Source organism: Pan paniscus, chromosome 22 (assembly GCF_029289425.2).
Source record: "Pan paniscus chromosome 22, NHGRI_mPanPan1-v2.0_pri, whole genome shotgun sequence".
NCBI classification, from domain to species: domain Eukaryota; kingdom Metazoa; phylum Chordata; class Mammalia; order Primates; family Hominidae; genus Pan; species Pan paniscus.
The window spans coordinates 28,508,346-28,535,812 of NC_073271.2; the positions used below are offsets into that span (position 1 = coordinate 28,508,346).

General features: G+C 46.6%; 2 protein-coding genes across 12 annotated transcripts in view; one reads left to right on the forward strand and one right to left on the reverse strand.

Moving 5' to 3' along the window:
* Nucleotides 1-5,644, reverse strand: part of URB1 (URB1 ribosome biogenesis homolog) — a 125,562-nt gene extending 119,918 nt beyond the window's left edge. For 3 of the 4 annotated variants that reach the window (XR_008622431.2, XR_612781.4, XM_003824001.5), the window contains exon 1: nucleotides 1,974-5,643. Coding sequence is in view for 1 of the 4 variants with exons in the window: in XM_003824001.5 (XP_003824049.4) it covers nucleotides 1,974-2,115 (142 nt within the window). In the remaining 3 variants the exon portion in view is untranslated. Of the gene's footprint in view, nucleotides 1-1,973 lie in introns of all 4 variants that reach the window. The other variant, XR_008622432.2, reaches the window with a different exon arrangement.
* Nucleotides 5,645-21,199: 15,555 nt separating this feature from the next.
* Nucleotides 21,200-27,467, forward strand: part of EVA1C (eva-1 homolog C) — a 106,143-nt gene continuing 99,875 nt past the window's right edge. For 6 of the 8 annotated variants that reach the window (XM_008977722.4, XM_008977721.5, XM_008977720.4 and 3 more), the window contains exon 1: nucleotides 21,756-22,155. In XM_008977722.4, coding sequence (XP_008975970.2) covers nucleotides 21,996-22,155 — 160 coding nt within the window. In that variant the 5' untranslated portion in view covers nucleotides 21,756-21,995. Of the gene's footprint in view, nucleotides 21,336-21,755; nucleotides 22,206-27,467 lie in introns of those variants that run through there. The other 2 variants (XM_034948136.3, XM_034948135.3) reach the window with 2 other exon arrangements.

Here is a 27,467-nt window from a genome sequence, read left to right on the forward strand (position 1 = left end):
GGAAGTCAGTGTGGCGATTCCTCAGGGATCTAGAACTAGAAATACCATTTGACCCAGTCATCCCATTACTGGGTATATACCCAAAGGATTATAAATCATGCTGCTATCAAGACACATGCACACGTATGTTTACTGCGGCACTATTCACAATAGCAAAGACTTGGAACCAACCCAAATGTCCAACAATGATAGACTGGATTAAGAAAATGTGGCACATATACACCATGGAATACTATGCAGCCATAAAAAACGATGAGTTCATGTCCTTTGTAGGGACATGGATGAAGCTGGAAACCATCATTCTCAGCAAACTATCGCAAGGACAAAAAACCAAACACCGCATGTTCTCACTCATAGGTGGGAACTGAACAATGAGAACACATGGACACAGGAAGGGGAACGTCACACTCTGGGGACTGTTGTGGGTTGGGGGAGGGGGGAGGGACAGCATTAGGAGATATACCTAATGTTAAATGACGAGTTAATGGGTGCAGGACACCAACATGGCACATGTATACATATGTAACAAAGGGGCACGTTGTGCACATGTACCCTAAAACTTAAAGTATGATTAAAAAAAAAAAGAAAAGAAAAGCCACTTCCTCAGGGGAGCCTTCTTTGAGCTCCCAGATTAGATCCAAGGCCTGTTAAACACCCTCAGGCACCATGTACCTCTCCTTTGGAAAACTCGTGCTTGAAACTGTATGTATGTGATTTTACTGACCAATATCTGCCTGCCCCACTCGACTGTTTGTAAGCCCCACAATGGCAGAGGCTTTTTGAAATTTTTATTCATCACTTTATCTCTACCGTAGCAAATAATAGCCTCTAGTAATACTTAATGAATTCGGAAATAAATAACTCTATGCTAACTAAGTATCATCTTCCTAGCTGTGACTAGCAAGTACAGGTATCAAAGTTTAAAAACAGGCCAGGTGTGGTGGCTCATACCTATACTCCCAGCCCTTTGAGAAGACAAGGTGGGAGGATTGCTTGAGACTGGGAGTTCGAGGGCAGCCTGGACAACATAGTGAGATTCCATCTCTACAGAAAGTAAAAAAAAAAAAAAAAACATAGCTGGGCATGGTGTTGTGCACCTACAATCTCAGCTACTTGGGAGGCTGAGGTGGGAGGACAGCTTAAGCCCAGAAGTTCAAGGCTGCAGTGAGCTATGATCGTGCCACTGCACTTCAGCCTGGGCAACAGAGCGAGACCCTGTCTGTTTAAAAAAAAAAAAAAAATGAGGACAAAAATTGGAAGTCGAAGATATTTTGGCCATTAATTTAATCGTTTATTTAACCTGGGAGAAAAACTGCCACTGTTTTATTTTGGAGCAATGCTTCCACATGGCAACACGTTCAATTGCGTTTTTCCCAAACCATGTTACTTTCCAAACGATTACAAGTAGTCGCGAAGGGTGGTCACACTTTACAAAAAGTGTAATTAAATTATAGAGTCGGCTACATCTCAGTCACTGGCCCATTCCTGGTCAACTGACAAGTAGCTGTGGTGGCTTCTAGTAGCCTGTTACAAGTTATCAAGTCAGTATGAGTGTTGGGGGATGGAAGCTATTGAAAACGGTGCTGACGGCCCAAGGAGTAGCAAACTGTCTCATGAACCGTCCTGAGCCGACTCAGTAAGGACTCAATAGAGAAGGACACTTCATTTACTTCCCTGACAACTGCAATAAAGAGGTTTTAGAGCTCGCTGAGGGATGCTGCCTGGGCAAGGGAAATAAATGTGTTGTAACATGAAACGGTCCCAATCAAGCAAGTCGGGGACCTCTCGCTGTCGCCGACAGTCCAGAGCAAGGAAGTACACAGCAGTCCTGAACCTCAGTTTTCTGCAAACCAGAGGCTTGCCACTGAGCCTATGTGACCCGAAAGCTGCAGAAAGGAGAGGCTGTGCCCGGCACACGGAGGCCGCCTCGCCAGCCTATGCTCCCGACCCTGCGCCTGCCGCCCCGGACTCACCTGGCCCGGGGCCCTGCGGGTCCTTCAGCTGAGCCTTGAACCGCACGCCCGTGAGCTCTTCTTTGCGGGCGCGCTTGGCTGCACCCGCGGAGGAAGCCGCGCCGTCCTGGCCGCCCGAGGCCTTCCTCTTGGGGACCCCCATGGCCGAGAGGGCGGAAGCGCGACGGAAACGACACACCTGAGGGGACCCGGCAGGAGCACTGGCACAGACAGCAGACACGCGCTTCAGGCCCACATGGGGCAGGAAGGGGCGGCGCTGGCGGAAGAGGCGGGGCTCGGGGAAAGGCCGGCGGAAGGGGCAGACCCGCGCGAGGCTGGGACCGGCGGAAGGGGCGTGGCCTGCAGAAGGGGCGGGGCGGTAGGGATCCAGAGTCTTGGGGCTCCATGTGAGTTTGCTGTACCCGTTGTCCCGGTCACGGCATGGGGCGAGGGGACACTCCACGACACCCCCCGTCCCCGGCTGCAGGGTTTGGGGTCCACCGGGGCGCACTTCTGATCCCGGTGGCTCTTCGGGTGCTCTGGGCCGGAAGAACTCCCAGACCTTTCACTCCTGGCCTGGCCGATCCACGAAGACTCGGGCCCCGGCGCGTCCAAGCAGCACAATGAGTAGTTCTTGACCCGAGGTCGCCCTGAAGGTGTTGCATGAAGAGCTTGCTTCACACACAACAGGATTCGATACTTTGCCAATTCAAGGCCCTGGTGGCTGGCCGGGAAGGTGGATTCGCCTTGGCTAGGTGCCAGGCAGGTCCGCCTGTGCGGGTGCCCCTGACTTCGACCCCTAGCTTATGTCACAGCCCGAACCAGATCGACTGGTCTGGTAGCATGTCACTCCAGACTGTCCTCCACCCCAGACTTCCGCAAACTGATGGGCTCTTTGCGCCGTGCAGGGTGGGAGGAGAAGACCAAACGAAGTAACGTCTGTAAAACCCCTTCCTGGACAGCGTAAGGCCTCCACATCTAAGTTCCTGTCATTAAAATGGAGACAGCAAAGCCAACCCTATCCAGTCCTTGGGACTGTTATGAACAGAAAATGATGCAATGTATGAAAAACTGCTTTGAGGAGAAAAACAACACAGTGTGTTTTTGGAAGTTGTGATTGATTTGTGAACCGCATTAAATGCTCTGAAATAAAATGAAAGTAAAAATAAGTAAAAACAGGCTGGTACATATTTTAATACGACTTCATCGATACTTAGGTATGTGTCCAAATAAATCATGAACCAGCGCATTAGATAAGTAACTTGGTGATTACTGAAATTCTCCATCAGGTTGTCCTCTAGTCTAAGAAAATAGTGTTTCATATTCTGTAAGCAGATGTGTTTTGAACATCTGAGGATGTGGGCTTTTGTGGCCTGTTGGGGTCTCAGAGTTTCTAGTAGAAAAAGCACGTGTGTTGACGCTGAGCCTCTGTCCCGACAAGATGATTGTGCCTGTGGAGATGTCTATGTTGTAGGCAGGTCAGAGAGAGGGTGTCACCCCCAGCAGATATGAGCTAATGCAGCAGTGTTAAGAGAGGGGAATATGCTCAAAAAGTCATCTGTAAAAGGCAACACTCATTAGTGAATACAGAATCCACACGGGTCCTCTTCTCTGGTTAATTGCTAACCACCAACTTTGTTTTCTGCTATGGTGGTCCCAACCAAAAAGTTATCAGAAAGAGTTAGGGAACAGTCAAAAGCCCTGAGTTCAGTTTCTGCCTGTGTGACCTTGGGCAAATTACCATCCCTCTGCGCTGGTTTGCTTTACAAACAATTAAAGAGCATGAGGAACTTCCCAGGATTATCCAGCTAGTAACTGGTGGAGCCAGGACTCACCCAGTGTATCCTAGTCCCAAATTAAAAACAAAGAAACAGAAGTTGGCAGTGCCCATTTTACAGCCTTAGCCAGAGATGTATGGATGGCAAGTGTGGCTCAGAAGTGCATTTGGGTGTTTTAGACTAAGTTAATGCCATGAATCATTGATGCCGGGTTAACCCTTTGTTCAGATATGAGGCTCACCAACCTCTGGATAGTGACTTGTCTTTCCATATCAAAGCTTTGTATTATTTGCCTCCAGGAGCATTCTGGTTTGTTGCAGACTATGTGGTACTGCTCCTAGGACATTCTAAGCTGAGGAAAAAAGCCCGAGAGCTTTTGTACTTGTTTCCTCTCTTTGAAACTCTTTGCCCAGAGCTGAAGTGGCTCAGATGTGGACTTTTCCTGTACATACCTCACTCTGTGTCTCCCGACCTTTCTTGATAGGGCCTATTTTATAAAGACACTCACTAATTCTATCTGAGGGCTCCACCCTCATGAGCTGGTCACCTCATAAAAGGCCTCCCACCACCAAATATCACATTTGGCATGGGGTTTCAACATAATGAATTTGAGGGGGACACAAACATTCAAACCATAGCACTTTCCCAACATGAAGATGATTTTTCAGTTAAGTTCTAACAATTTTTTCAGAAACAGATAATTCTCACCTTGTGCCGTTAGTTCCACAAAATAAAAAATAAAGTATCCCAACATCTTTTACGAGGCTCATATAAACTTAAATACAGAACAAGCTAAGGATAACACAAAGTATGAAAATGATGAACTTATTTCAAGTATGGATATAAATGTGTGTAAATAGAATATTAGTTAACTGAATACAAAACAGCACTTGAAAAAAACACAAGAAATACAAGGAAATAATATCTTGCTTATATAACTCACCACAATAATGGATTAAAGGAGAAAAATCCGTTATTATTTCAATAGATGGAAAAAGACATTTGAAAAGATACCTATTTATGATTTTTAAAATTCACATAAAACTAAGGATAGAAGGACTTTCCTTAACTTGGTAAAGATTATATACCAAAAACCTGCAGCAATTATCATGCACAATGGGAAAACTATATGAACTTGAATTATGACTGGGAACAATAGGAAAAACAGGGATGTCCACCATGCCACTATCTATTATGAGAGGTCATGGCTAGTGAAATAAGGCAAGACAAAGAAATAAGAAATGAAACTGTAATCTAACTGGAAAATTCAACAGAAATGCAAACTAAATAAGAATTTAGCAAGGTTGTCAGACATAAAACCAGTTACCAAAATTGGTAGCATTACCTCTACATTAGCAATAGCTAATTTAAATATGTAGGAGAAGCTAGGTATGGTGGCTCATGCCTGTAATCCTAGCGCTTTGGGAGACTAAGGTGGGAGGATCACTTGAGCTCGGGAGCAACATAGTAGGACCTTGTCTCTACAAAAAAAAAAAAAAAAAAAATTTAAGTAGCTGGTGTGGTGGTGCATATCTGTAGTCCCAGCTAGTCAGGATGCCAAGGTGTGAGGATTGCTTGAGCCCAGAAGACTGAGCCTGCAGTGAGCCAGATTGCTCCACTGCACTCCAGCCAGGGCAACAGAGGGAGACCCTGTCTCAAAAAATAAAATAAATATAAAACAAAAATAAATAAATATGTGGTAGAAAACAAAGCACCATTTAGAAAGAAAAAAACCCTACAAATTCTCAGAATTAAACTAAAAAGACTGCACAGCATCTTTAAGGACAACATTGTAAAATAATATTTGGTTAAATAAAGATACATACTATGTTCACGGAAGAATGTCTTCACATTGTAAAACTGTTAATTTTTCCTAAATTAAGCTGTAAACTATTACCATTCCAATAAAAATTAAATTCAGAAAACCATAATATATTCTTATGGAAAAAGAACAATCCAGGAATAGCTAAGTCAGCTTGACAAGACTAAAGGGGATCTTACCTTATGCATGAAGACGTATCTCAAAGTTGCAATGGTCAAATTAGAATGGCAGTGGCAAAAGAACAGACAAATAGGCTGGGCGCAGTGGCTCACACCTGTAATCCCAGCACTTTGGGAGGCCAAGGCGGGCAGATCACAAGGTCAAGAGATTGAGACCATCCTGGCCAACATGGTGAGACCCTGTCTCTACTAAAAAAAAAAAATTAGCTGGGCGTGGTGGTGCATGCCTGTAATCCCAGCTACTCGGCAGGCTGAGATAGGAGAATCACTTGAACCTGGGAGGCAGAGGTTGCAGTGAGCTGACATCATGCCATTGCACTCCAGCCTGGGCGACGACAGGGAAACTCTGTCTCAAAAAACTAACAAAAAACAAAACAAAACAAACAAAAAACAGACAAATAGCCCGGTGGAATGGAATACAGACTCCAAAACAGATCTATGTAATGGAGGTACAGGTTAACAAATCTGAAACTTCTTTTTACATATCCTGGAATTGAAAAATAAGTAAATGGATAAAGGATGGTGGGAGCCAGGTTTCACACTGTTGGAAAAGGAAGTTACATATAAGCAAAAAGGTAAGGCTAGAACGGACCCTGTGATACTGGATTAGAGTTGGAAACATCAGCATGATCTCATGTTTAGTTTAACACAGGTAGAGATGGATTGGTACAGAAATAAGTATAAATACATATTCTACCTGGGTTTGTACAAAAGCATATATGTCCTAGCTCTGTTCACTGGTAGGGCCTAGAAGCAGTCACACGCCAGAAGCAATGAGCACACTCAGTGCCCAGATCTTGGTTTCTAATACTGTTATCAAATAAAAGGAACCAGGGTGGGTGTGGTGGTTTATGCCTGCAATCCCAATATTTTGGGAGGCCAAGGTAGGTGGATCACCTGAGGTCAGGAGTTCGAGACCAGCTTGGCCAACATGGCAAAACCCCCATCTCTATCAAAAATACAAAAATTAGCTGGGTGTGGTGTCATGCACCCATAATTCCTGCTACTCAGGACACTGAGGCAGGAGAATTGCTTGAACCAGGGAGGCGGAGGTTGCAGTGAGCCAAGTTTGTGCCACTGCACTCCAGCCTGGGTGACAGAGTGAGACTCCATCTCAAAAAAAAAAGAAAAAAAAAAAAGAAAAAAAAACACACCATAAAAATATAAAAATAAAAAGAACCAGGGCTCCTTAGAGAAATGGCTGATTCTAGGGCTGGGACAGGGAACACATAAGGTGAGTGTGGAGTATCTTGTAGTACCAGAAAGTAAGAAATGCTTCAAAAACAAAAGAATGGAGCTATGTCAAAGAGTCACAGGAACCAACTTGAAAGAACTCCCAATGGAACAGTTTTGGTGACAAAATGAATAATATAGCATTGGATTATAACCCAGGGTAAAAAGTAAATATATGTAAGTCTATACTGATATAAAAAATGATGATCACCAGGTATGGTGGCTCATGCCTGTAATCCTAGCACCTTGGGAGGCTGAGACAGGAAGATCACTGGAGCCCAGGAGTTTGGGTCCATCCTGGGCAACAGTTTAGCAAGACCTCATCTCTAAAAGAAATAATAATAATAAAATAAAAATAAATTGATTGCTAAGTAAATAAATGGGGGAGAAGAGATAAATCTTCCTTACAAAAGTAATCCAAATAATACATGTAGATACTTCCTGCTTCAAGAGGTGGAGCTTAATTCAAATACTCCTCCCCACTTCCCCAGTGTAGGTTTAGTGACCTACTTTTAAAGACTGGAATATGACAAGGGAAAAATGATAACTCTATAATAGAGAAGCATGGCAAAGACTACCTTATCCAAGGGATCAAAGTTAATGTCATGTATAAATCATGTTACTGTGATGTACCCCTGAAGTGATGTGATGAAGATGCTTTGCCTCTGTATATCCTCCCCGAAACCCAAAATCCCAACCCAATTGTGTGGGAAACATCAGAGAAACCTAAATTGAGGGACAGTCTAAAAAGTACATGAGCAGTACCCTTTAAAACTGTCGAGGTCACGAAAAGCAATGAAGAACTGAAACACGACCACAGACCAGATGTGATGGGAGACACAATGATAAAATGCACTGTGGTACCCTGGACTGGACCCTGGAGCAGAAAAAGGCCACAAGGGGAAAAATTAGTACAGCGCAAATAAAATAAAGTCTGGTGTTTAGTTAATAGTAACGTCCCAATGCTGGTTGCTTAGTTAGCAAATGTACCCTACAACTGTGAGAAATGTAAAACATTAGATGAAACTGGCTGAGAGTGTATGGAATTTTTTCAAATGTTCTGCAAATCTAGAATCATTTCAAAATAAAAAGTGTAGTCAAGGCCAGGCACGGTGGCTCACACCTATAATCCCAGCACTTTGGGAGGCTGAGGTGGATGGATCACTTGAGGTCAGGAGTTCGAGACCAGCTCAGCCAACATGGTGAAACCTCATCTCTACTAAAAGTACAAAAAGTATCTGGGCGTGGTGGTACATGCCTGTAACCCCAACTACTGGGGAGGCTGAGACAGGAGGATCACTTGAACCCAGGAGGTGGAGGTTGCAGTGAGCCAAGATCGTGCCACCACACTCCAGCCTGGGCAACAAAGTGAGACCCTGTCTCAAAAAAAAGAAAGAAGGAAGGAAGGAAGGAAGGAAAGAAAGAAAGAAAAAAAGAAAGAGAAAAGTGTAGTTAAAACAAAGACCTATGCATAGATAGGAACTTTTTATTTTTAATTTTGAAACAGCTTTATTAAGGTATAACTGATAGGCAATCTAATGGCACATATTTACTGTATATGATTTGATGAATTACCTCCTGGCTCGTGGTAACCACCATTCTATTCTCTGCTTCTATGAGTTTGACTATTTTAGGTACCGCTTATAAGGAGAGTCCTGTCCTTCTGTAACTGGCTTCTTTCACTCAGCAGACACCCAGAATAATTGAAATAAGGTTATTGAAGGGATATTTGCACTCCCTGTTCATTGCAGCATTATTCACAATCGCCAATTTACAGAAGCAACCTAAATGCCTATCGACAAATCAATGGGTTAAAAAAATGCGGTATTTAGTATACAATGAAATATTATTCAGCCTTAAAAAAAGAAGGAAATCTTGATATTTTTGACAACATAGATGAACCTGGAGACCATTATAGAAATGTGATATGTGATCAAGACAACACCAAAATCAGTGGGAGAAGGATGGTGTTGTAGATTACAAAATATGGTCACAAATTCCTCCCACCCTGGAATTCATGCCCCTTTGCAATTTGACTTTGCAGTTCTCATTGGGAGGTTGGGACGTTTCTTCCCCTGTTGGGGAGCAATTTGGAACCACAGATCTCCAGGGGTAGCTGACTGCCAGTGTCATGATACTGTCATTATCTCTTCATTTAACATCTCCTCTCAGAGTACTCCTGGCTTGCTAGTTTAAATTGTGAACATTTTCTGCATTAGCCTCATTTTATTTACATTATTTGGTCTTTACTGTTCATTACTATTTAAAGGTGTTAACATTTAAATGACATCTATACTGTAATTTTCCTTTGTCACTATTGAAGTCACTCTGGACTGCTAATTGCAAACATAATCGTATTTTCAGAGAGGTTTATTTTAAGCAGATTGCCCCTTAAGTTGCAGGAAGATGGAAAGAATGGCAGGCAGATCACCAAGAATACTCTGAAGATGAAGATGAATAAAGTGGGTAAGAGTGACTGGGATAGGCAGGGAATGGCAGACCCCTGAATGAGTTAGGGAGTGATCGAGCTTGAATATTTGTGCCACCCAGATCTCATATTGAATTGTAATCCCCAATGCTGGAGGTGGGGCCTGATGGTGGGTGTTTGGGTCATGGGGGTAGATCCCTCATGGCTTGGTGCAGTCTTTGAGATAGTGAGTGAGTGCTCATGAAATCTGGTCATTTAAAAGTGTGTGGCACCTCCCACACCCCAGCTCTTGCTCCTGCTTCCACCAGGTGAGATGTCTTGTCCCTCTTTGCCTTTGGCCATGAGTAAAAGCTCCCTGCAGCCTCCCTAGAAGCAGATACTGGCACTATGCTTCCTGTACAGCCTGTAGAACCAGGAGCCAATTAAACTTCTTTTCTTATAAATAACCCACCCTCTGGTATTCTTTTAGAGCAAAGCAAGAACAGCCTAACACAGGGAGAAAAGCCAAGGCAACCAATAGGTAAGAAAGAGCCCTCTAAGCAGAAGCTATAGCCAATGCAAAAGCACTGAGGTGGGACAGCAAAAAGGCCAGTGTGTCTGAAATGGAGGGAGGGCGATCATGGTAAAAGTGAGGCCAGTTGGAGTGGCTCATGCAGAGCCTGGTTGGACAAGGTAAAGTCTCCATGGCATTTGAATTGTCTGGATTTGCCATTCCCAAACTGGGCACCAAAGTGCCCAAAGCACCACATTGCCTTGGAATGTTTTCAAAAGTTGAGGGAAATCCATTAATTCTTGACATCTGTTCATTACCAGGCAAACTACTGACTCAAGGTAGTTCATAGATTCAACATTAGATTGTGCTAGTTTCCAGCTGGGTGCAGTGGCACACGCCTATAATCGCAGCACTTTGGGAGGCTGAGGCTAGCAGATCACCTGAGGTCAGGAATTCAAGACCAGCCTGGCCAACATTGCGAAACCTCATCTCTACCAAAAAAACACAAAAATTAGCCAGGCGTGGTGGCAGGCACCTGTAATCCCAGCTACTCAGGAGGCCGAGGCAGGGAGAATTGCTTGAACCTGGGAGGCAGAGGTTGCAGTGAGCTGAGATCGTGCCATTGCACTCCAGCCTGGCAACAGAGTGAGACGCCATCTCAAAAAAAAAAAAAAAAGATTGTGCTACTTTGGAAGAAGAGATGAAGAGATGAGTTCACAGCTTTGCAACGCTGGGTTTCCGGGGCTTACCATGATGAAAAGCATCAGCCAAGTGTGGCGGTGCCTGCCTGTAGTCCTAGCTACTTTGGAGGCAGAGGCAGGAGGATCGCTTGAGCCCATGAGTTCGAGGTTGTAGTGAGCTGATCGAGACACTGCACTCTGGTCTGGGGAACAGAGGAAGAACCTCTCTCTCTAAAAAACAAAAAAAAAAAAAAAAAAAAATGAGCAAGCACCAAGCTGAAATCAACACGGGTCAAGAAATGATAGTGTGGTATCCAATCTGATTTCAAGGTTGAAGAAATAGTGACATGTCCAACGGGCACACACACCCCATTCGAAATTATCTGTGCTTATTTAAGAATAAAGGAGGACTGGCCATGGTGGCTCATGCCTCTAATCCCAGCACTTTGGGAGGCCAAGGCGGGCGGATAATCTGAGGTCAGGACAGTCAGCCTGGCCAACATGGTGAAAGCCCATCTCTACTAAAAATACGAAAGTTAGCTGGGAGTGGTGGCAAGCGCCTGTAGTCCCAGCTACTCGGGATGCTGAGGCAGGAGAATCGCTTGAACCCAGGAGGCGGAGGTTGCAGGGATCACACGATTGCACTCTAGCCTGGGAGACAGAGGGAGACTCTGTTTAAAAAAGAAAAAAGAAAGAATAAAGAAAAACATTTTTATTTCCATCATATGTATTTAGTATATATGTAAACTGCTTCTTTATTATTAGAACACAAATACTTATGTTGTTTGGATATAGCTATTTAATAAACTTAACAGTTTAGGTTTAGGTTTTGTCCTGGGGCACTTGAAAAATTATTGAGACACTAAAGGTGCCATAAACTGAGAAAGATTGAGAACCTCTGGTCTATACCTTTGATCAGAGCTCACTTTTATTAATTCTAAATTCCCTTTGCGGACTTTGATTGTTTTTTTTTTTTTTTTTTGGCAGCCTTAAGCTTTCCCTTGAGAATGAACATTTAAAACTTGTACATTTTTCGTACACCCATGTTCATAGCAGCATTATTCACAATAGCCAAAAGGTGGAAGCCATCCGTGTCCATCAATGGATGAATGGATACACAAAATGTGGTATATACGTACCACGGAGTATTTTTCGGTCTTAAAAAGGGATAAAATTCTCACAACCTTGAAAACATTATGCTAAGTGAAATAAGCTAGGCACAAAAGGACAAATACTGTATAATTCCACTTATATGAGGTACCTACAGTAGTCAAATTCATAGAGACAGAAAGTGAAGGCCGGGCACGGTGGCTCATGCCTGTAATCCCAGCACTTTGGGAGGCCAAGGCGGGCAGATCACCTGAGGTCCAGAGTTCGAGACCAGCCTGACCAACGTGGAAAAACCCCGTCTCTACTAAAAATACAAAATAAGCCAGGCGTGGTGGCTCATGCGTGTAATCCCAGCTGCTCGGGAGGCTGAAGCAGGAGATCGCTTGAACCTGGGAGGCGGAGGTTGCGGTGAGCCGAGATCACGCCATTGCACTCCAGCCTGGGCAACAAGAGCAAAACTCCGTCTTAAAAAAAAAAAAAGAAAAAACAAAAAAGAAAGTGAAATGGTGGTTGTCAGGGGCTAGGAGAAAGGGGAATGTAGAGTTAGCGTTTAAATGGGTGCAGTGATTCAATATTGGAAGATGAAGAGATCTGGAGATGGAAGTTGATGATGACTGCACAACAATGTGAACGTACTTAATGTTACTGAACTTTACAGTTAAGATGGCTAATATGGTAAAGTTCATGTTACGTATATTTCACCATAATAAAAATATATTTTTGAAATTCATGGACCACGATCATCACTCCTAAAACATAAATTAAGATTCCCACCTACAGAGGGCGCCATTGACAGCTCCTAGTGGCATTCGGGGGTTGGGTGTGCAGGACCCACAACTGCCTGAAGCTCCAGCCTTCTCCTTCCCCAGCCAGCTGCCTGTGCAACAGTCCTCAGCCTCCCCCACCTCTCCCTCACCCTTCTGAGACTTCTGCTGAGGTTTTTGTTTTGCTTGTTTTTTTAAAACTGCTGCCAATCAAGGGGAAACAGACTGGGCATATCCGTGACTACCCCTCTCTTTTCTTCCTTCTAGGAGAGACAAAGTCACTGGAAAAGCTAATGTGGTACCTACATACAACAGGATATCATTCAACCTCAGGAAGGAAGGATATTCTGACACATGCTACAACAACCGGGATGCACCCTGAGGTCATTATGCTAAGTGAAATAAGCCAATTAATCCTGTATGATTCCGCTGATAGGAGGTACCCAGAGAAGTCAAATCCATAAAGACAGAAGTAGAATGGTGGCTGCCAGGGCTGGGGCGAGGTGGGGATGGGGAGTTGGTGTTTAATGGGTACAGAGTTTCAGTTTAGCAAAATAAAAAGAGTTCTGTGGATACGGGGTGGTGATGGCTGCACAAGAATGTGAATGTACTTAATATCACTGAACTGTACACTTAGAAATGGTTAAAATGGGCCAGGCACAGTGGCTCACACCTGTAATCCCAGCACTTTGGGAGGCTGAGGCGGGCAGATCTCTTGAGGTCAGTAGTTCGAGACGAGCCTGGCCAACATGGTAAAACCCTGTCTCTACTAAGAATACAAAAATTAGCTAGGCATGGTGGCAGCAGCTGTAGTCCCAGCTACCCAGGAGGATGAGGCAGGAGAATCACTTGAACCCAGGAGGTGGAGGGTGCAGTGAGCCCAGATCATGCCACTGCACTCCAGCCTGGGCTACAAAGTGAAACTCTGTCTCAAAAAAAAAAAAAAAGGTTAAAATGATAAATTTTATGTTATGTATATTTTACCACAATAAAAATATTTATATATAAATTTGTGTATTTATATATACATATATACATATGTATATTTATATATGCATATATAAAAATATCTATATTTTACCACTATAAAATATTTTTAAAAGAAAAATGATTTTTTCTTTTTGGATGTGTGTGTGTGTGTGTGTGTGTGTGTGTGTGTGTGATATCAGGTCCTTGAGGACTTGAAAAGCTCAAATCAGATTTGGCTGGCATTTCAGAAGAAAGCCAGGCCTCCAAAACTCAGGTGTGTCACAGAGGGCTCAGGGACAGGGATGCTGCTGAGCAGAGGAAACGGATGAGGGAGTGAGCCTGGCCTAAGGAGGCCAACAGAGTGGGCCAGAGGTGGGGAGGGAAGAGGGTATTCAAAAACCAGGGTTGAGGAGAGTGTCCCAGCCAGTTCACAGGAAGAAGAAAAAAAATTCTGGTGGAAAAGCCATTCCAGTATCCCACTAGAGCAGCGGTCCCCACCCTTTTTGGCACCAGTGACCAGTTTCTTTCATTCTCTTTTTTTTTTTTTTTTTTTTTTTGGAGATGGAGTTTTGTTCTGTCATCCAGGCTGGAGTGCAGTGGCGTGATCTTGGCTCACTGCAACCTCTGCTTCCTGGGTCCAAGCGATTCTCCTTCCTCAGCCCAAGTAGCTAGGACTACAGGTGCCTGCCACCACACCCAGCTAATTTTGTATTTTCAGTTTTCACAATGTTGCCTAGGCTGGTCTTGAACTCCTAGTCTCAGGTGATCCATCTGCCTCGGCCTCCCAAAGTGCTGGAATTACAGGCATGAGCCACCGTGCCGAACATGGGGACCAGTTTTGTGTAAGACAATTTTTCCAAAGATGGGGGTTGGGGAGATGGTTTGGGGATGATTCGAGTGCATTACATTTATTGTGCACTTTATTTCTGTTATTATTACATTGTAACATATAATGAAATAATTACACAACTAACTATAATGTAGAATTAGTGGGAGCCCTGAGCCTGTTTTCCTGCAACTAGATGGTCCCATCTGGGGGTGATGGGAGACAGTGACAGGTCCTCAGGCATTAGATTCTTGTAAGGCGCATGCAACCTAGATCCCTCACATGTGCGGTTCACAATAGGGTTCACATTCCCATGTCACTCCTTCACTCCTGTCAAGGAGGCAGAGGCCAGGCAGTAATGTGAGCCATGGGGAGTGGCTGTAAATACAGATGAAGCTTCTCTCACTTCTCTCACCAGTAGGGTAGCCCACGGCTGGAGACCCCTGCACTAGAAGATCAGGGCTGCTGTCACTCAGAGGAACAAGTTGGAAACTGTTTCCACCTAAGAGTTCAAATTAAAACCAAACACGGTGGCTCACACCTGTAATCCCAGCACTTTGGGAGGCCAAGGCAGGTGGATCACTTGAGCTCAGGAGTTTGAGATCAGCCTGGGCAACATAGCGAGATCTCATCTCTACTAAACATTTTTTAAAAATATTAGCCAGGTGTGGTGGTGTACGCCTGTGGTCCCAGCCACTCAGGAGGCTGAGGCAGGAGGATCGCTTGAGCCCAGAAGGCTGAGACAGCAGTGAGCTGTGATTGTGCCACTGTACTCGAGCCTGGGTGACAGAGTGAGTGAGACTGTCTCAAAAACAAAAAAACAAAAAAACGAAATTTAAAAAATAAATTAAAACCAAACACTATCTTATACCCAATAAAAAATAATATGCAAAGTCCATAAAATGATTATATTTATTGTCATGGCTACCCATGTGCCCATGTGTGAAGTGAAGCTTCTACTCGGACTGGCTCCTTTTTTTTTTTTTTTTTTTTTTTTGAGATGAAGCCTCCCTCTGTCACCCAGACTGGAGTGCAATGGCATGGTCTTGGCTCACTGCAACTTCCGCCTCATAGGTTCAAGCAATTCTCCTGCCTCAGCCTCCCGAGTAGCTGGGACTACAGGCACGCACCACCATGCCCAGCTGCTTTTTGTGTTTTTATTAGAGACAGAGTTTCACCATGTTAGCCAGGCTGGTCTCAAACTCCTGACCTCAGGTGATCCACCTGCCTCGACCTCCCAAAGTGCTGGGATTACAGGCATGAGCCACCACACCTGGTCCCAACTGGCTCTTCAGGCTCTAAACTCCACCACAATCCACAACACAAGTACCAGTCATGGCAGAGATGGGATTTGCATCTTTGAGCTCTGACCACAGAGCCCACACCAATAACGACTGCCCTAAAGCGTGACCAGGCAAGCTTGGTTTAGCAGAACCAGAGCTGCTGCTTTCCAACATTCTAGGGAGTTTCCTTCCTTTAGCACACTTTCCTTAATGATGGCAGAGCACTAGGTTGGAAGAGTGCCTGGTGCCCGGATGGAAGGGAAGAGCAGTAAGGAGGGTGGAGAGAGGGAGTAGGGGTTTCTGCCCTTTGTTCCCAGCTACAGCCCAGGCTGGCCCGGCTCCCTGTAGCATTTGCTGAAGGCAGCAGATCACTGGCACCTCAGGGCTTCTGTTGAAAGCAGCACCTTCCTGCCTCCCTCGATGGGGAAAAAGGCACCTGCTTTCTCCAGGATGAAATCCATGGTGTCCCCCAGAAACTGAGTGTGCCACTTAGAACACTTGGGAATTCCCACACTGAAAAATTCCCTTTTTTTTTTTTGGAGACTGAGTCTTGCCCTGTCACCCAGGCTGGAGTACAATGCCACGATCTCAGCTCACTGCAATCTCCACCTCCCAGGTTCAAGTGATTCTCCTTCCTCAGCCTCCCAAGTAGCTGGGACTACAGGTGCATGCAACTATGCCTGGCTAATTTTAATTTTTGTATTTTTTTGTACAGATGGGGTTTCCCAATGTCGGCCAGTCTGGTCTTGAACTCCTGACCTCAAGTGATCCTCCCGCCTTGGCCTAAAAGTGCTGGGATTACAGGCCTGAGCCACTGTACTCGGCCTTGAAAATTTCCCATGGATCTGAATTCAGTCCTTCACAATGCTTCAAAAACTTCCAAGAGTTTGCACGTGCTGCATTCTTCTTTTACAAAGACAATGATTCACATATAAACTGATAGCATATGCAAAAGGTGAGAATACATAATTAAGAAAACAGGAATGAAAAGAATCAGTATAGATTTAGCCTGATTTTTTTGAAATCCTACATCTATTTTAAATAGGTTATGGGTTTTTAGAGTCAAAATGGATTTTAGCATTCATTTTTTTCATTTTGCAAATGTGAAAAAGTGAGAGACAGGCGAGTCAAGTGCCTCTGTGGGTTCCTCTGTCTCAGTGGCAGAGCTGGGACTTGACCTGAGGTCTCCTGAGTGGCTATTTGAATATAGGTTGACACTATTGGATGAGATGCCTTTGACCTTGGATGGGCTGTCAGTACAGACGTCAGTTGACTGCTGTGCACATATTCTTAAAGACCTCCTTCTGGCCGGGCACAGTAGCTCATGCCTGTAATCCCAGACTTTGGGAGGCCGAGGCGGGCAAATCAGGAGGTCAGGAGTTAAGAGACCAGCCTGACCAACATGGTGAAACCGTATCTCTACTAAAAATATAAAAATTAGCTGGGCGTGGTGGCACATGCCTGTAACCCCAGCCACTCAGGAGGCTGAGGCAAGAGAATCACTTGAACCCAGAAGGTGGAGGTTGCAGTGAGCCGAGATCGCACCACTGCACTCCAGCCTGGGTGACAGAGCAAGACTCCATCTCAAAAAACAAAACAAAACAAAAACCTCCTTCTGCAGGCTTTGGGGCCACACCTTCCCACACAACTTTTCTAGTGCACTGTGGCTTTTGCAGTCCTCACCAAGCAGGCTCCTTGCTATTGATGCGGCTCTGTGGTGCCAGCTCTAGAAACAAACCACCATTTGTTGCTTTCTAAAAAAAAGCCTTTTAAGCTCCAGACGACATTCAGCCTCTCTCTCCTGAGCTGAAAGGTTGGTTTCTTTGAGGTTTCCAAATGGCAGCTTATGTCTTCTCAGGAGGGCTACAGCCCATTTGTTGGAAGCCAAAAACCTTACCTCAATGGCCCAGGTGAGAGGACATGGCTCAGGGTTGCAGTCTGAGTGTGAAGCACATAAACATCTCCCATAATAGGCTTGGTGGCTGGGCCTGGTGGCTCAAGCCTGTAATCACAGCACTATGGGAGGCCGAGGCGGGTGGATCACCTGAGGTCAGGAGTTCAAGACCGGCCCAGCCAACAAGGTGAAACCCTGTCGCTACTAAAAATACAAAAGAAAAAGAAGAAGAAGAAAAAAAAATTCGCTAGGCGTGGTGGTGCACACCTGTCATCCCAGCTACTTGGGAGGCTAAGTCAGGAGAATCACTTGAACCCAGGAGGCAGAGATTGCAGTGAGCCAAGATCGTGCCACTGCACTCCAGCTTGGGCAACAGAGCAAGACTCCACCTAAAGAAAAAATAAACAGGCTTGGATATGGCAGAGGGTGAGAGACAAGTAGCTAGGATCTCAAGGAAGAAGGAAAATAGAGATGTAACATGGAACTGAAAAGAAGGTGCAGGAATTGCTTTAAAAGAAAACAAAGAGACAGAAAGTAAGACGTGTAATTTACAATGTCCTGTAAAGGTTGCCTCTTGCACACATGGACTGAATGCTGTGACTACAAAGGCACTTTTCAAACTAGTACAAGAAGGAACAAGATTGCCCAATGGTGCCATCACTTAGAAAAGAACCCTTTATTTTACCTCCACCTAATTGCTGTGCCTTTGCAGTATAAGAGGGCTTTAAGTCTTGGTTCGGACGGTCAGTATGACTCTGTGCCCTCAGTCTCCCCATCTGAGAAATGAAGATTCCTGTTGTACCTGGGCCAGCTTCATATGACCTGAGCAATCACTCAGGGCCCTGTGTTCAAAGCATTAAACTATGCTTGGTTTAATGCTCTGCTATTATCATCCTGGAATTCTTAATAATCCTTGAACAAGGGGCCCCACATTTTCGTTTTGCACTGGGCAAGTAAATGACATAGTTAGCCTAGTTAGTACCTATCTCAAAGGGTGGTTGTGAGTATTAATACTTTGGAAACACTTTATTATTTGGCACACCAGTCATCATTCACTTCAATTCCAGCTCCCATAACTGTGTTGAAATACCAAGTGGCTATGACTGTTTTTATTATTCAAATTCCATCATAGTAGAAAGCATTTAAGGAAAACTGCCTCGGTGGAAAAGATTATTTCTCTCCAGACCCCAGATTGATTTTACACTGTTCATCCCTCTTTGAAACATATATTCCTTTTCCCACTTTTCCGTCCTATGAGTTGTTATAGTGCCTCAGAGTTAAGGTATTTGACCTACAAAGCTCTTAGAAAAGTGTGGGGTCCAGAGAGAAAGATAACTGAGCAATTCAGTGTTCTCGCAAGATTCCAAAATTCTTAAAGAGATCAGATTAGGACCAAAATCTTCTGATTTAACAGTGAGGGGCTAAGGGACAAAACAGAGGGAAGCCAGGGAGACATGCTTCAGACTCCTCTCATAGCCCACGACCACCCGGTCGCATTGTGCTGTCCATCTGCCTTCTAAACATCCTTCCATTGTGGCCGCTTCTCCTCTTCTCTCTGGGTGTACAGCGAGCACATCAGCCCAAGCACAGCCATTAACCCCTGACTGCACTCTCTCCCTCACCACGGCCATCTCCCCAGACCCACTTTTCTTTTTTGAGATGGAGTCTCACTCTGTCTTGCCCAGGCTGGAGTGCAGTGGTGCAACCTCGGCTCACTGCAGCCTCTGCCTCCCGGGTTCAAGCAATACTCCTGCCTCAGCCTCCCGAGTAGGTGGGACTACAAGCGTGTGCCGCCATACCTGGCTAATTTTGTATTTTTAGTAGAGATGGGGTTTCACCGTGTGGGTCAGGCTGGTCTTGAACTCCTGACCTCAGGTGATCCACCCACATCGGCCTCCCAAAGTTCTGGGATTACAGGCGTGAGCCACTGCAGCCGGCCACATGCCATATTTTGTTTATCCATTCATCCACTGAGGTTTTCCATCTGTCAGCTCTTCTAAATAATGCTGCAAGGAATATTGGTGCATAAGTATCTGTTTGAGTCTGTCTCTGCTTTCAGTTATTTGGCATACATACTTCCAGGGCCTGCTTTTGACTCCTCCAGTCCATTTGCACTCAGCAGCTGAGAAGGACTTTTTACCAACACACATCCAATCACATCCCTTTTGTACTTACAGTTCTTTGCTGGCTTAAGATAAAAGACGGAAATGCTCACCAAAGTCTCCAGGGCCCTGAGCTCTGGCCTGCCGACCTCCAGGTCCCCTGGCTCTTCCCTTTGCTCTGCTCCAGCTGTCTAGACTTTTCTCCATCCTTCAAGACAGCCATGCTCCTTTCGGATTTCAACATGCTGGTCCCTTTTTCTAAAATGTTCATCCTCTCGCAACACCCAGGTTTTGCTAGTTCTTGCTTGGCCAATTCATCCTCTATCTTTCTCATCCATCTTGCCTTAAAATGCTCCTGAATATCTCCCTTCCTCCCTCGGGCTCAGCTCCTTCATTCCTCGCTTCTGCTCCCACGGTTCCTGTCTTTCGTGACTGTCCGTTCACGGGGCATTATTTTCCAATGTCTGTCTTCCCTGCTGTAATAGTAACTGTATGCATTCATGCACTGGAGTTGCTTCCATCTTTTGGCCATCATAAATAATGCTGCAATGAATATTGGTGTGCGAGTATGTTTGAGTCTCTGCTTTACCAGGTAAGAAAGCCTGGGGATGCTGTCACAGTGAGTAACAGTGCCCACTTAGACATTTGGAAGCCAGTGCAGACCCACAGGGCAGTGCTGCCCACTCCCAGGACTCGGGAGCATGGCTGCCTCCCTGTGCCAACACTGTCAGTCACTAGCGCAGAACCTGGCACACGTTGGTACCAATTCATATCTAAACTGGATGAATGAACAGACAGAATGGAAAGTACAGGAGGGACCCGAGTTTTGGACAAACATTACTTACCCTGTGGCTCCTAAGTGCTGGGCATCCTTACCCACACTCCCAGCTTTAGTTTCCCTAACCTAGAGAGCGCACACTAATATTTATGTTCAAATGTTATTGGGGAGGTTGAGTTTTTATTTAATATTTGAATGTAGATTTTAAAAATCATTATGCCAGACAGGCTGGGCCTCACTCGATAAACACTGATGTTTAGCATTTAACACACCTTTCCCCAGACTGGAAGAAGAGGCCGAGATCCCAATTCGGTGACCCAGCCCCTGCTGGAGTACTAGGTGGTATCTAATGCCATCCACCCTTCCGGGATCTTTACGGCCCACCTCTGAGTGGGTCCCACGGGGACCCTCAGCCGCATTTTCTTTCTGCAGGCCTCCCTGCACACTCCGGGGCGTTCGCAGCTCTGGAGCCCGCGGGGCAGTGCGTCCGGCCCCGCCCTGGGCCTCATTATCTACGTTTCCGCGTCACGCCCGCCGCGAACTTGGCAGGCCCTCCCGCCGGGTTCGGGAACACTGTGTGCCTAGCGCCCGCCCTCCTCCCTTCCGCCGGCCCCGCGCGGTCCATAGGGTTTGGGTCGCTGGGCGCCAGGTACCCGCACCCGGCAAGCAGCCACGGAGCCCCTCGCGCACTTGTCCTCGATACCCTTGAGTTGGGGCTACGCAGGCCACTCCTAGGCCACTGGCTGGGCGTCCGAACGTGGGTCACCCCGCACACAGTCTAGAGGTTCAGAAAGATGCTGTGGCCCACTTTAAAACAAAGCCCAATTATTAGCGCTCGGCGGCTGTTTGCGCCGGTGCAGTGTCAGATCCCCCAGCGCTGCGGACAACCAGCACCCAAAGGAAGGCGAGCTGGATGGAGCTAAAGATCCCGGCTCCGGAGCCATCTGACCGGTTTTGAGACCTCCAGCTCGTCGCCGTCCTGGCTGCGAGAGCTTGGGCACGGCGCCGGGGCTCAGTCTCCTCTTCTGTGAAATGGCGATAACTGTATGTGCCGGGTGACTGCACGTGGCGCGCGGCGGGTGGCGGGGATGGCAGCGGTGCGATCCCACGCCTCCAGGACCCCACCTTCCTGCGGCCCCCGATCGGCCCCGCCCCGGGGGCGCCCCAGCTGCACGCGCGGCGCTGGCTCCAAAGTGCGTCACGGGCACCGGCCGCGCTCCTTCTGCCGCCAGGGCGAGGCTGGCACCCGGCCAGCGCGGGCAGGGCCACGGGTGCCCGGCTGTTTCCCGGGTGTGGAAGGCGCTCAAGGTGCGCGGCCCGGGGCGCGCTACTGGGGGCGCCCTCCGCGGTGGGCAGCGCGCCAGGGATCGGCCTGGGCAGCCGCGGGGCGCGCGAAGGCTGCGCTTTCCCTACGGCCCCCCTCGCTTCCTCCGGCACGGCGGCAACGGAGATTTCCTCTCGGGGAAACTACGCGGATCCTTTTCGGGGATCCTCGCCCCGCCCCAGTTCTCCGCCCCCTCCCCTTTGCTGGGGCGCCTGGGCTGGCCCGCGCAGGGGAGGAGGCTCTGGCAGCCTGGGCAGGGAGGCGGCGGGGGGCCGCGGAGCCGCTGGCCATCGATTCTCCCCGCCATGTGACGCCGTCCTTAGCCCTGCGACCCCCAGCGCGTCCCGGGCCTGCGCCTCCGCCCCGCCGCGCAGCGCACCATGCTTCTGCCGGGACCCGCACGCCAACCGCCGACGCCCCAGCCCGTGCAGCATCCCGGCCTCCGCCGGCAGGTAGAGCCGCCGGGGCAGCTCCTGCGCCTCTTCTACTGCACTGTCCTGGTCTGCTCCAAAGAGATCTCAGCGCTCACCGACTTCTCTGGTAAGAGCGCCCTCCCTGGCTGTGTGCCCCCGGCACCGCGGAGCGCCCAGGTGAGCCCTCGACTGGGGGCAGCCGCCCCAGTGGACACGGCGGGGTAGGATTAAAGTTGAGGCAGGCTCACAGACACTTGTCTTGTCTGGTGTGAGCCCTTGGCATATAGGTGGCTGCAAGTGAAGTGGCGACGGGGGACTGCCACTCCCAAGAAGGAAGGGTGTGTAATGTATTCAGAGTTTCTCACCCTGCTGTTGACCTCGTCAGTTTCCTAGCATTAGGGACCTGGTCCTGAGCCACGCTCGTTCTATGGAGGCTCCTTAAACTGAGCCCTGTGCCGCGCCCAGCCCTGTAAAATACACGTGTTGTGGTCGGAGGCGTTGCGCCGCGTTTGTCACCCGCGTAGCCCGTTTGCCCATGTAAGGAGACTAGCCCAGGGGACACTGGACCTCGAGTCCACATGGCAGGTAGAAAGGGAAGCCCGCGGGGACTGGAGGTCTGGTGGAAAGGCAGTGAGGGATGAGGAGATACTTAGATAAGAGAGAGGAGCCTCTCTGCCAAAGTGTACCAGGGTCCTCCCTCTCCAATTCCAGTTTCCTTCACAGAAAATAATGACTTCCTACTCTCGAATAAACTAGGAGGCTTTTCTTTTTGGGAATCGTGATCCAGGCTCTCGCAGCGGATCCCAGATAGTTCTGAGCTTACAGGTGTGACGCCCCAAAGTGAAAGGGATTTCTAGGTTGACGATAGCCATAGGAGCACATGCTTAAGTTAGCGCTGCAGTTGCTTAAGGTAACACATGTCCTTGCCGCTGAAGCAGACCTGGATCTCCCTCTGGCAAGGCTGGAGGCCTTCAGCCTTCCCCAGCCCAGCTTAGGGAGCAGTTCTGAGCCCCATACTCCTCCTTCTCCAGGGATCTTTTGCCAAGTTCAGGCTTTGCACAGTCAGTCCCTATCGGGTCCTGCAGTGCAGAGTCTTTTGCAACATAATGGTGGTAAAGGGAGTCCTCCTCAGTCCTGTTTGTGCAGTAGGCTAGTACATAGCAAAGAACAAGGGCAAACCAGAAGTTGAGTTGGGGTTCTAGTTTACTTACAGAGAATGTCATTGTTAGTGGAGAGCCCTTAGGTCAGAGGTTCTTTGCTTTGAATATGTAATATCAAGGCAGTATTCCTACCTAGCAAAGGAAGCCAAGATAAGCCTATTTGGCAAGCCACCCATGGCCCTTAAAATCAAGCATCCCAGGATCAGAACTCTGTGGTAAGAGTTCTGGGGAAATGCATCAGACTTTTCAAGTGCTATTAACTTTTTTTTTTTGTACTACTAGAACTTTCTTGGCTGCTAGAAAAGCTCTGTATTAGCTGATTTGAGCTATGGAAAGCAGTTCTGAGTTCAGCCACCATCTAGCTCTGAATTCTAAGGAAATAATTGAAAACTGACAAGCCTTTTTGTGTTTGTGACATCATTGCAACTGAACAAATATTGCTTTAGGCAAATTGCAGTGTAACCATTAGATTGTTTTCACAGATTATAGACACTTAGAGTTCTGTTGCTTTAGGGAAGCAGTTGCAATACTTGTAACAGTCTATAGATTACCACCCAAGTTTGGAATTGTCTGTATCTAGCAACTGTTACATACAGTGGAGTTGAGCTATCAACTCCTTAGTAAAATGAATGATTTGATACATGTTATTCTAAATAGTATAAATGATAAAAGGCATTTTCTTCTGCTTTCCATACGAACCTAAATTCCAGGGTTTCAAACTCCCTGAGCCAGCAGTAGGTGGTGATATTGCCACCCACAACGAGCCCCCATTTTTCCTCTCATCAGTGATGCTCTCCAGAGATCTGAAGATTAGGCAGAACATGTCAGAAGCCTTTTGGGGAGAAGAAAAGAATTATAATGTTCTCCCAAACCACTGATGCACTTAAGTTTAAAACTTAATTCTATATCATGTGAGGTCAGGGAAATATTAGAAAAATCTCAGGGAGAAAGAAAGATCATCTTCCAAAGTTGGCTCATTTGACTTGGATTTTAGCCGCCCTCCCTCTGCAAATTCCTAAGCTCCAAAGATGACCATCTTATTGTTCGGTTCAGTGTTTCAGCTGACCCGAACCCCATGTGGCCTCAAAGCTTGCCGCCTGTGTTCCTGGGACAGTCGGTCCTGTTCCTTTTTATGAACTTGAAGGAGTGCATAGAAACCAAAACTGAGGCCTGGAAAGAGACAGTGGATCCTCCCCTGCAGAGCCTGATCACAATAACCAGGGCTAGAGAGAGCAGTGTTTGACAATGCAGATACTTGCCTGTTTTTCTAAATAAAGGGAACATCAAAAACTAGCAGAGGATAGAGGAAACTTGGGATCCCTCTGCCCTGTGAAGGAGGAGGGAGGATGGTGTATCCATGTGAAAGAAAGTGCCAGAATGTCAGGGGTCCCAGCCATTGTCTATACAATATAGGCCCCTTTCTCCCCCCAGGAGATTAGCAGTGCAGAGTTTTGGAAAGTTCCTTAAGCCTTTCTCTTCTTTGCAGCTCTTCCTTGAGCCTTTTCCTGGGGCTGTCAGCTGGTGTCGTTTTCCTGGGTCATTGATTTTTTTTGCCCTCAGGGATTCCAGCATCGATCTCACTCTTAATAAGCCAGAGGCAGCATCATGGCCCCCTCCTCCTCCCCATCCATGCTCGTGACTTGTTCTAATCACCTCCAAGCTTGCTAGTAAACAGGCTCCCCAAACACCCCCTTCTCTCTCATCTCCAAAGATTTTGAGATGTCGCCAGCAGCCACTGGAAGGCTATCATCACTGCATTAAAAATGAATCCCAGCGAAGGCAAGAGAAGTTCATGCAAAATTAGTGCCTCTGATCCTTAATCTCATACCCAAATGTGCTTGGCTTTCATCCACTTTCCTCTTTGGGATAGAGTTCTGTTCATTTGACTGCATTCTCAAATTGAGGATTTGGCTTGAGACGTCTAAATTCATCATTGACTTAAAAAACAAAACAAACCCCAGAAGTATAATGCTATGCCCATAGTTCTTTGTTCAGAGAACAAGACAGGGAGCTGGAGCTTGAGGATGAGTGCTGAGAGGAGGGAGGGGTGCCCTCTTGAGTAGCAGCCATAAAAAGCAAGGGATCCTCTACATTTTTGCCTTAAAGAGTGGTGTTTCAGTGTGTCTCTTGTATTTAGTTTGTGATGGTCCCTCAGTACTTACTGTTGTGTGTGTGTGTGCTTCTAATTTGTGTTGTTTCTCTGCTGAAGGTAAGCTGGGTCTTCTCTTTCCTCCCTGCTTCTTTCCTTTCTCTCCTTTTCTTTCTCTTTCTTTTTTTTTTTTTTCTTTTTGAGACGCAGTTTCACTCTGTTGCCCAGGCTGGAGTGCAGTGGTACAATCTCGGCTCACTGCAACCTCTGCCTCCCAGGTTCAAGCAATTCTCCTGCCTCAGCCTCCTGAGTAGCTGGGATTATGGGCACCCACCACCACACCCAGCTAATTTTTGTATTTTTAGTAGAGACAAGTTTTCACCATTTTGGCCAGGCTGGTCTTGAACTCCTGACTTCAAGTGATCCACCCACCTTGGCCTCCCAATGTGCTGGGATTATAGGCATGAGCCACCGCACCCAGCCTCTCCTTTTCTTTTTCTTTTGTTTCCTTTTTTTCTCCAAGAAGTTCAAAGTGATTGATGGGCTTCTAGGTAGAGGTGGGGAGGAAGGAAGGGAAGGAAAGGGTAGAAAGTTGTTCTAGTTCCCACTTGAATTCCTCAAGAACTCCCACCCTTGGACAAAGTAGACATGACCATATGTTTCCACATTTGATTTTGTCCTAGGGCACACAGTGGTGAATGTGAGAAGTAGAAGGGACAGGGGATGGGAAACAAGGAGAGTGGGGCAGTCTTTAAGGCCTTCCTTGTACCCAAATGTCCCCAGACCTCAAACAAAGGTCACTCTATAATAGAAGCGTTGTTGTTGTTTTTTAATGGAGTCATGCTCTGCTGCCCAGGCCCGAGTGCAGTGGCTATTCACAGGTGCAGTTATAGTGCACTGCAGCCTCAAACTCATGGCCTTAATCGATCCTCCTCCCTCAGCCTCCTGAGTAGCTAGGATTACAGGTGTGCACCACCCCACCTGGCCTGGGCCAGTGTTCCAGTCCCTGCCATTGGTAGCCCAAGTGAGCATTAAGTGGTACTTGGTACCAGATTGTATTAGTTTGCTAGGGCTGCCATAACAGTGTACTACAGACTGGGTGGCTTACACAAGGAACATTTATTTTATCACAGTTCTGGAGGCTAGAAGTTCAAGATCAAGGTCTTGGCAGAGTTGATTTCTTCTGAGGCCTGTCTCCTTGGCTTGTAAATGGCATCTCCCTGCTGTATCTTCACATGGTCTTCCCTCCATGTGTGTCTGTGTCCTAACCTCCTCTTCTTACAAGGACATCAGTCATATTGGACTAGACTCCTTCAAATGATCTCATTTTAATGTAGTCACCTATTTAAAGGCCCTGTCTCCAAATACTATCATAGTCTGAAGTGCTAGAGATTAGACTCCAATGTTTGAATTTTAGTGGGAGGCAGTTCAGCCAAAACTTAGATCATTTGCAGCCCAATAAATAAACCTGACTGATAGCTCTTTATTTCATTGGCCAGGAATTCCAGGGTATAGAAATATGGTAATTCAATTGTTCCCGGGGGCCTTGAGGTGGGAACTCGTATTGATGGACACAGTTGTTCATTTTGGAGAGGTTGAACCTTGTTATTTGCTTTCAGATAAGCATTGGGTCTCAGCCCTGGCAGCATAATAAAATCTCCTGGGGAGACTAAAAAAATATCTATGGACATTCAGGCTGCACCCCAAGACTTCTGATGTAATTGGCCCTGGGAGAGCCAGTCACTGATCTCTTTTTGAAAGCTCCCCAGGCAATTCTAATATGCAGCTAGAGTTGAGGACACCTCTGGAGTTCAGAGGGGAGGGTGACCTCCTGCCCATGCATCAGGTCATCCAAGGGCACAGAGTGTGGCTGGGTGTCCCCTTCACTCCCTACCCTAGGGCTCATCACCAGGGAGACCAGGACTGTATTTCCCCAGCATATCAGCACCTCGCAACACAGACACCTGTGCATGCACAGCCATGCAAACACACGCATGCACACACCCTTCCCTCTGCATTTCATTATGCCTCAGTCACATCATCCTTTTTATTCAAGATTTATCTTTACTTTAAAAAAATTTATGGAGTGAAAAGCCAGCTCGTAACTAAAGAAAAACAAACCAAATGTCTGAAGGAGTTGTCTAGAGGCCACAGAAGAAGAGAGATGAATAGCCAGTGTCTGAATCTGCT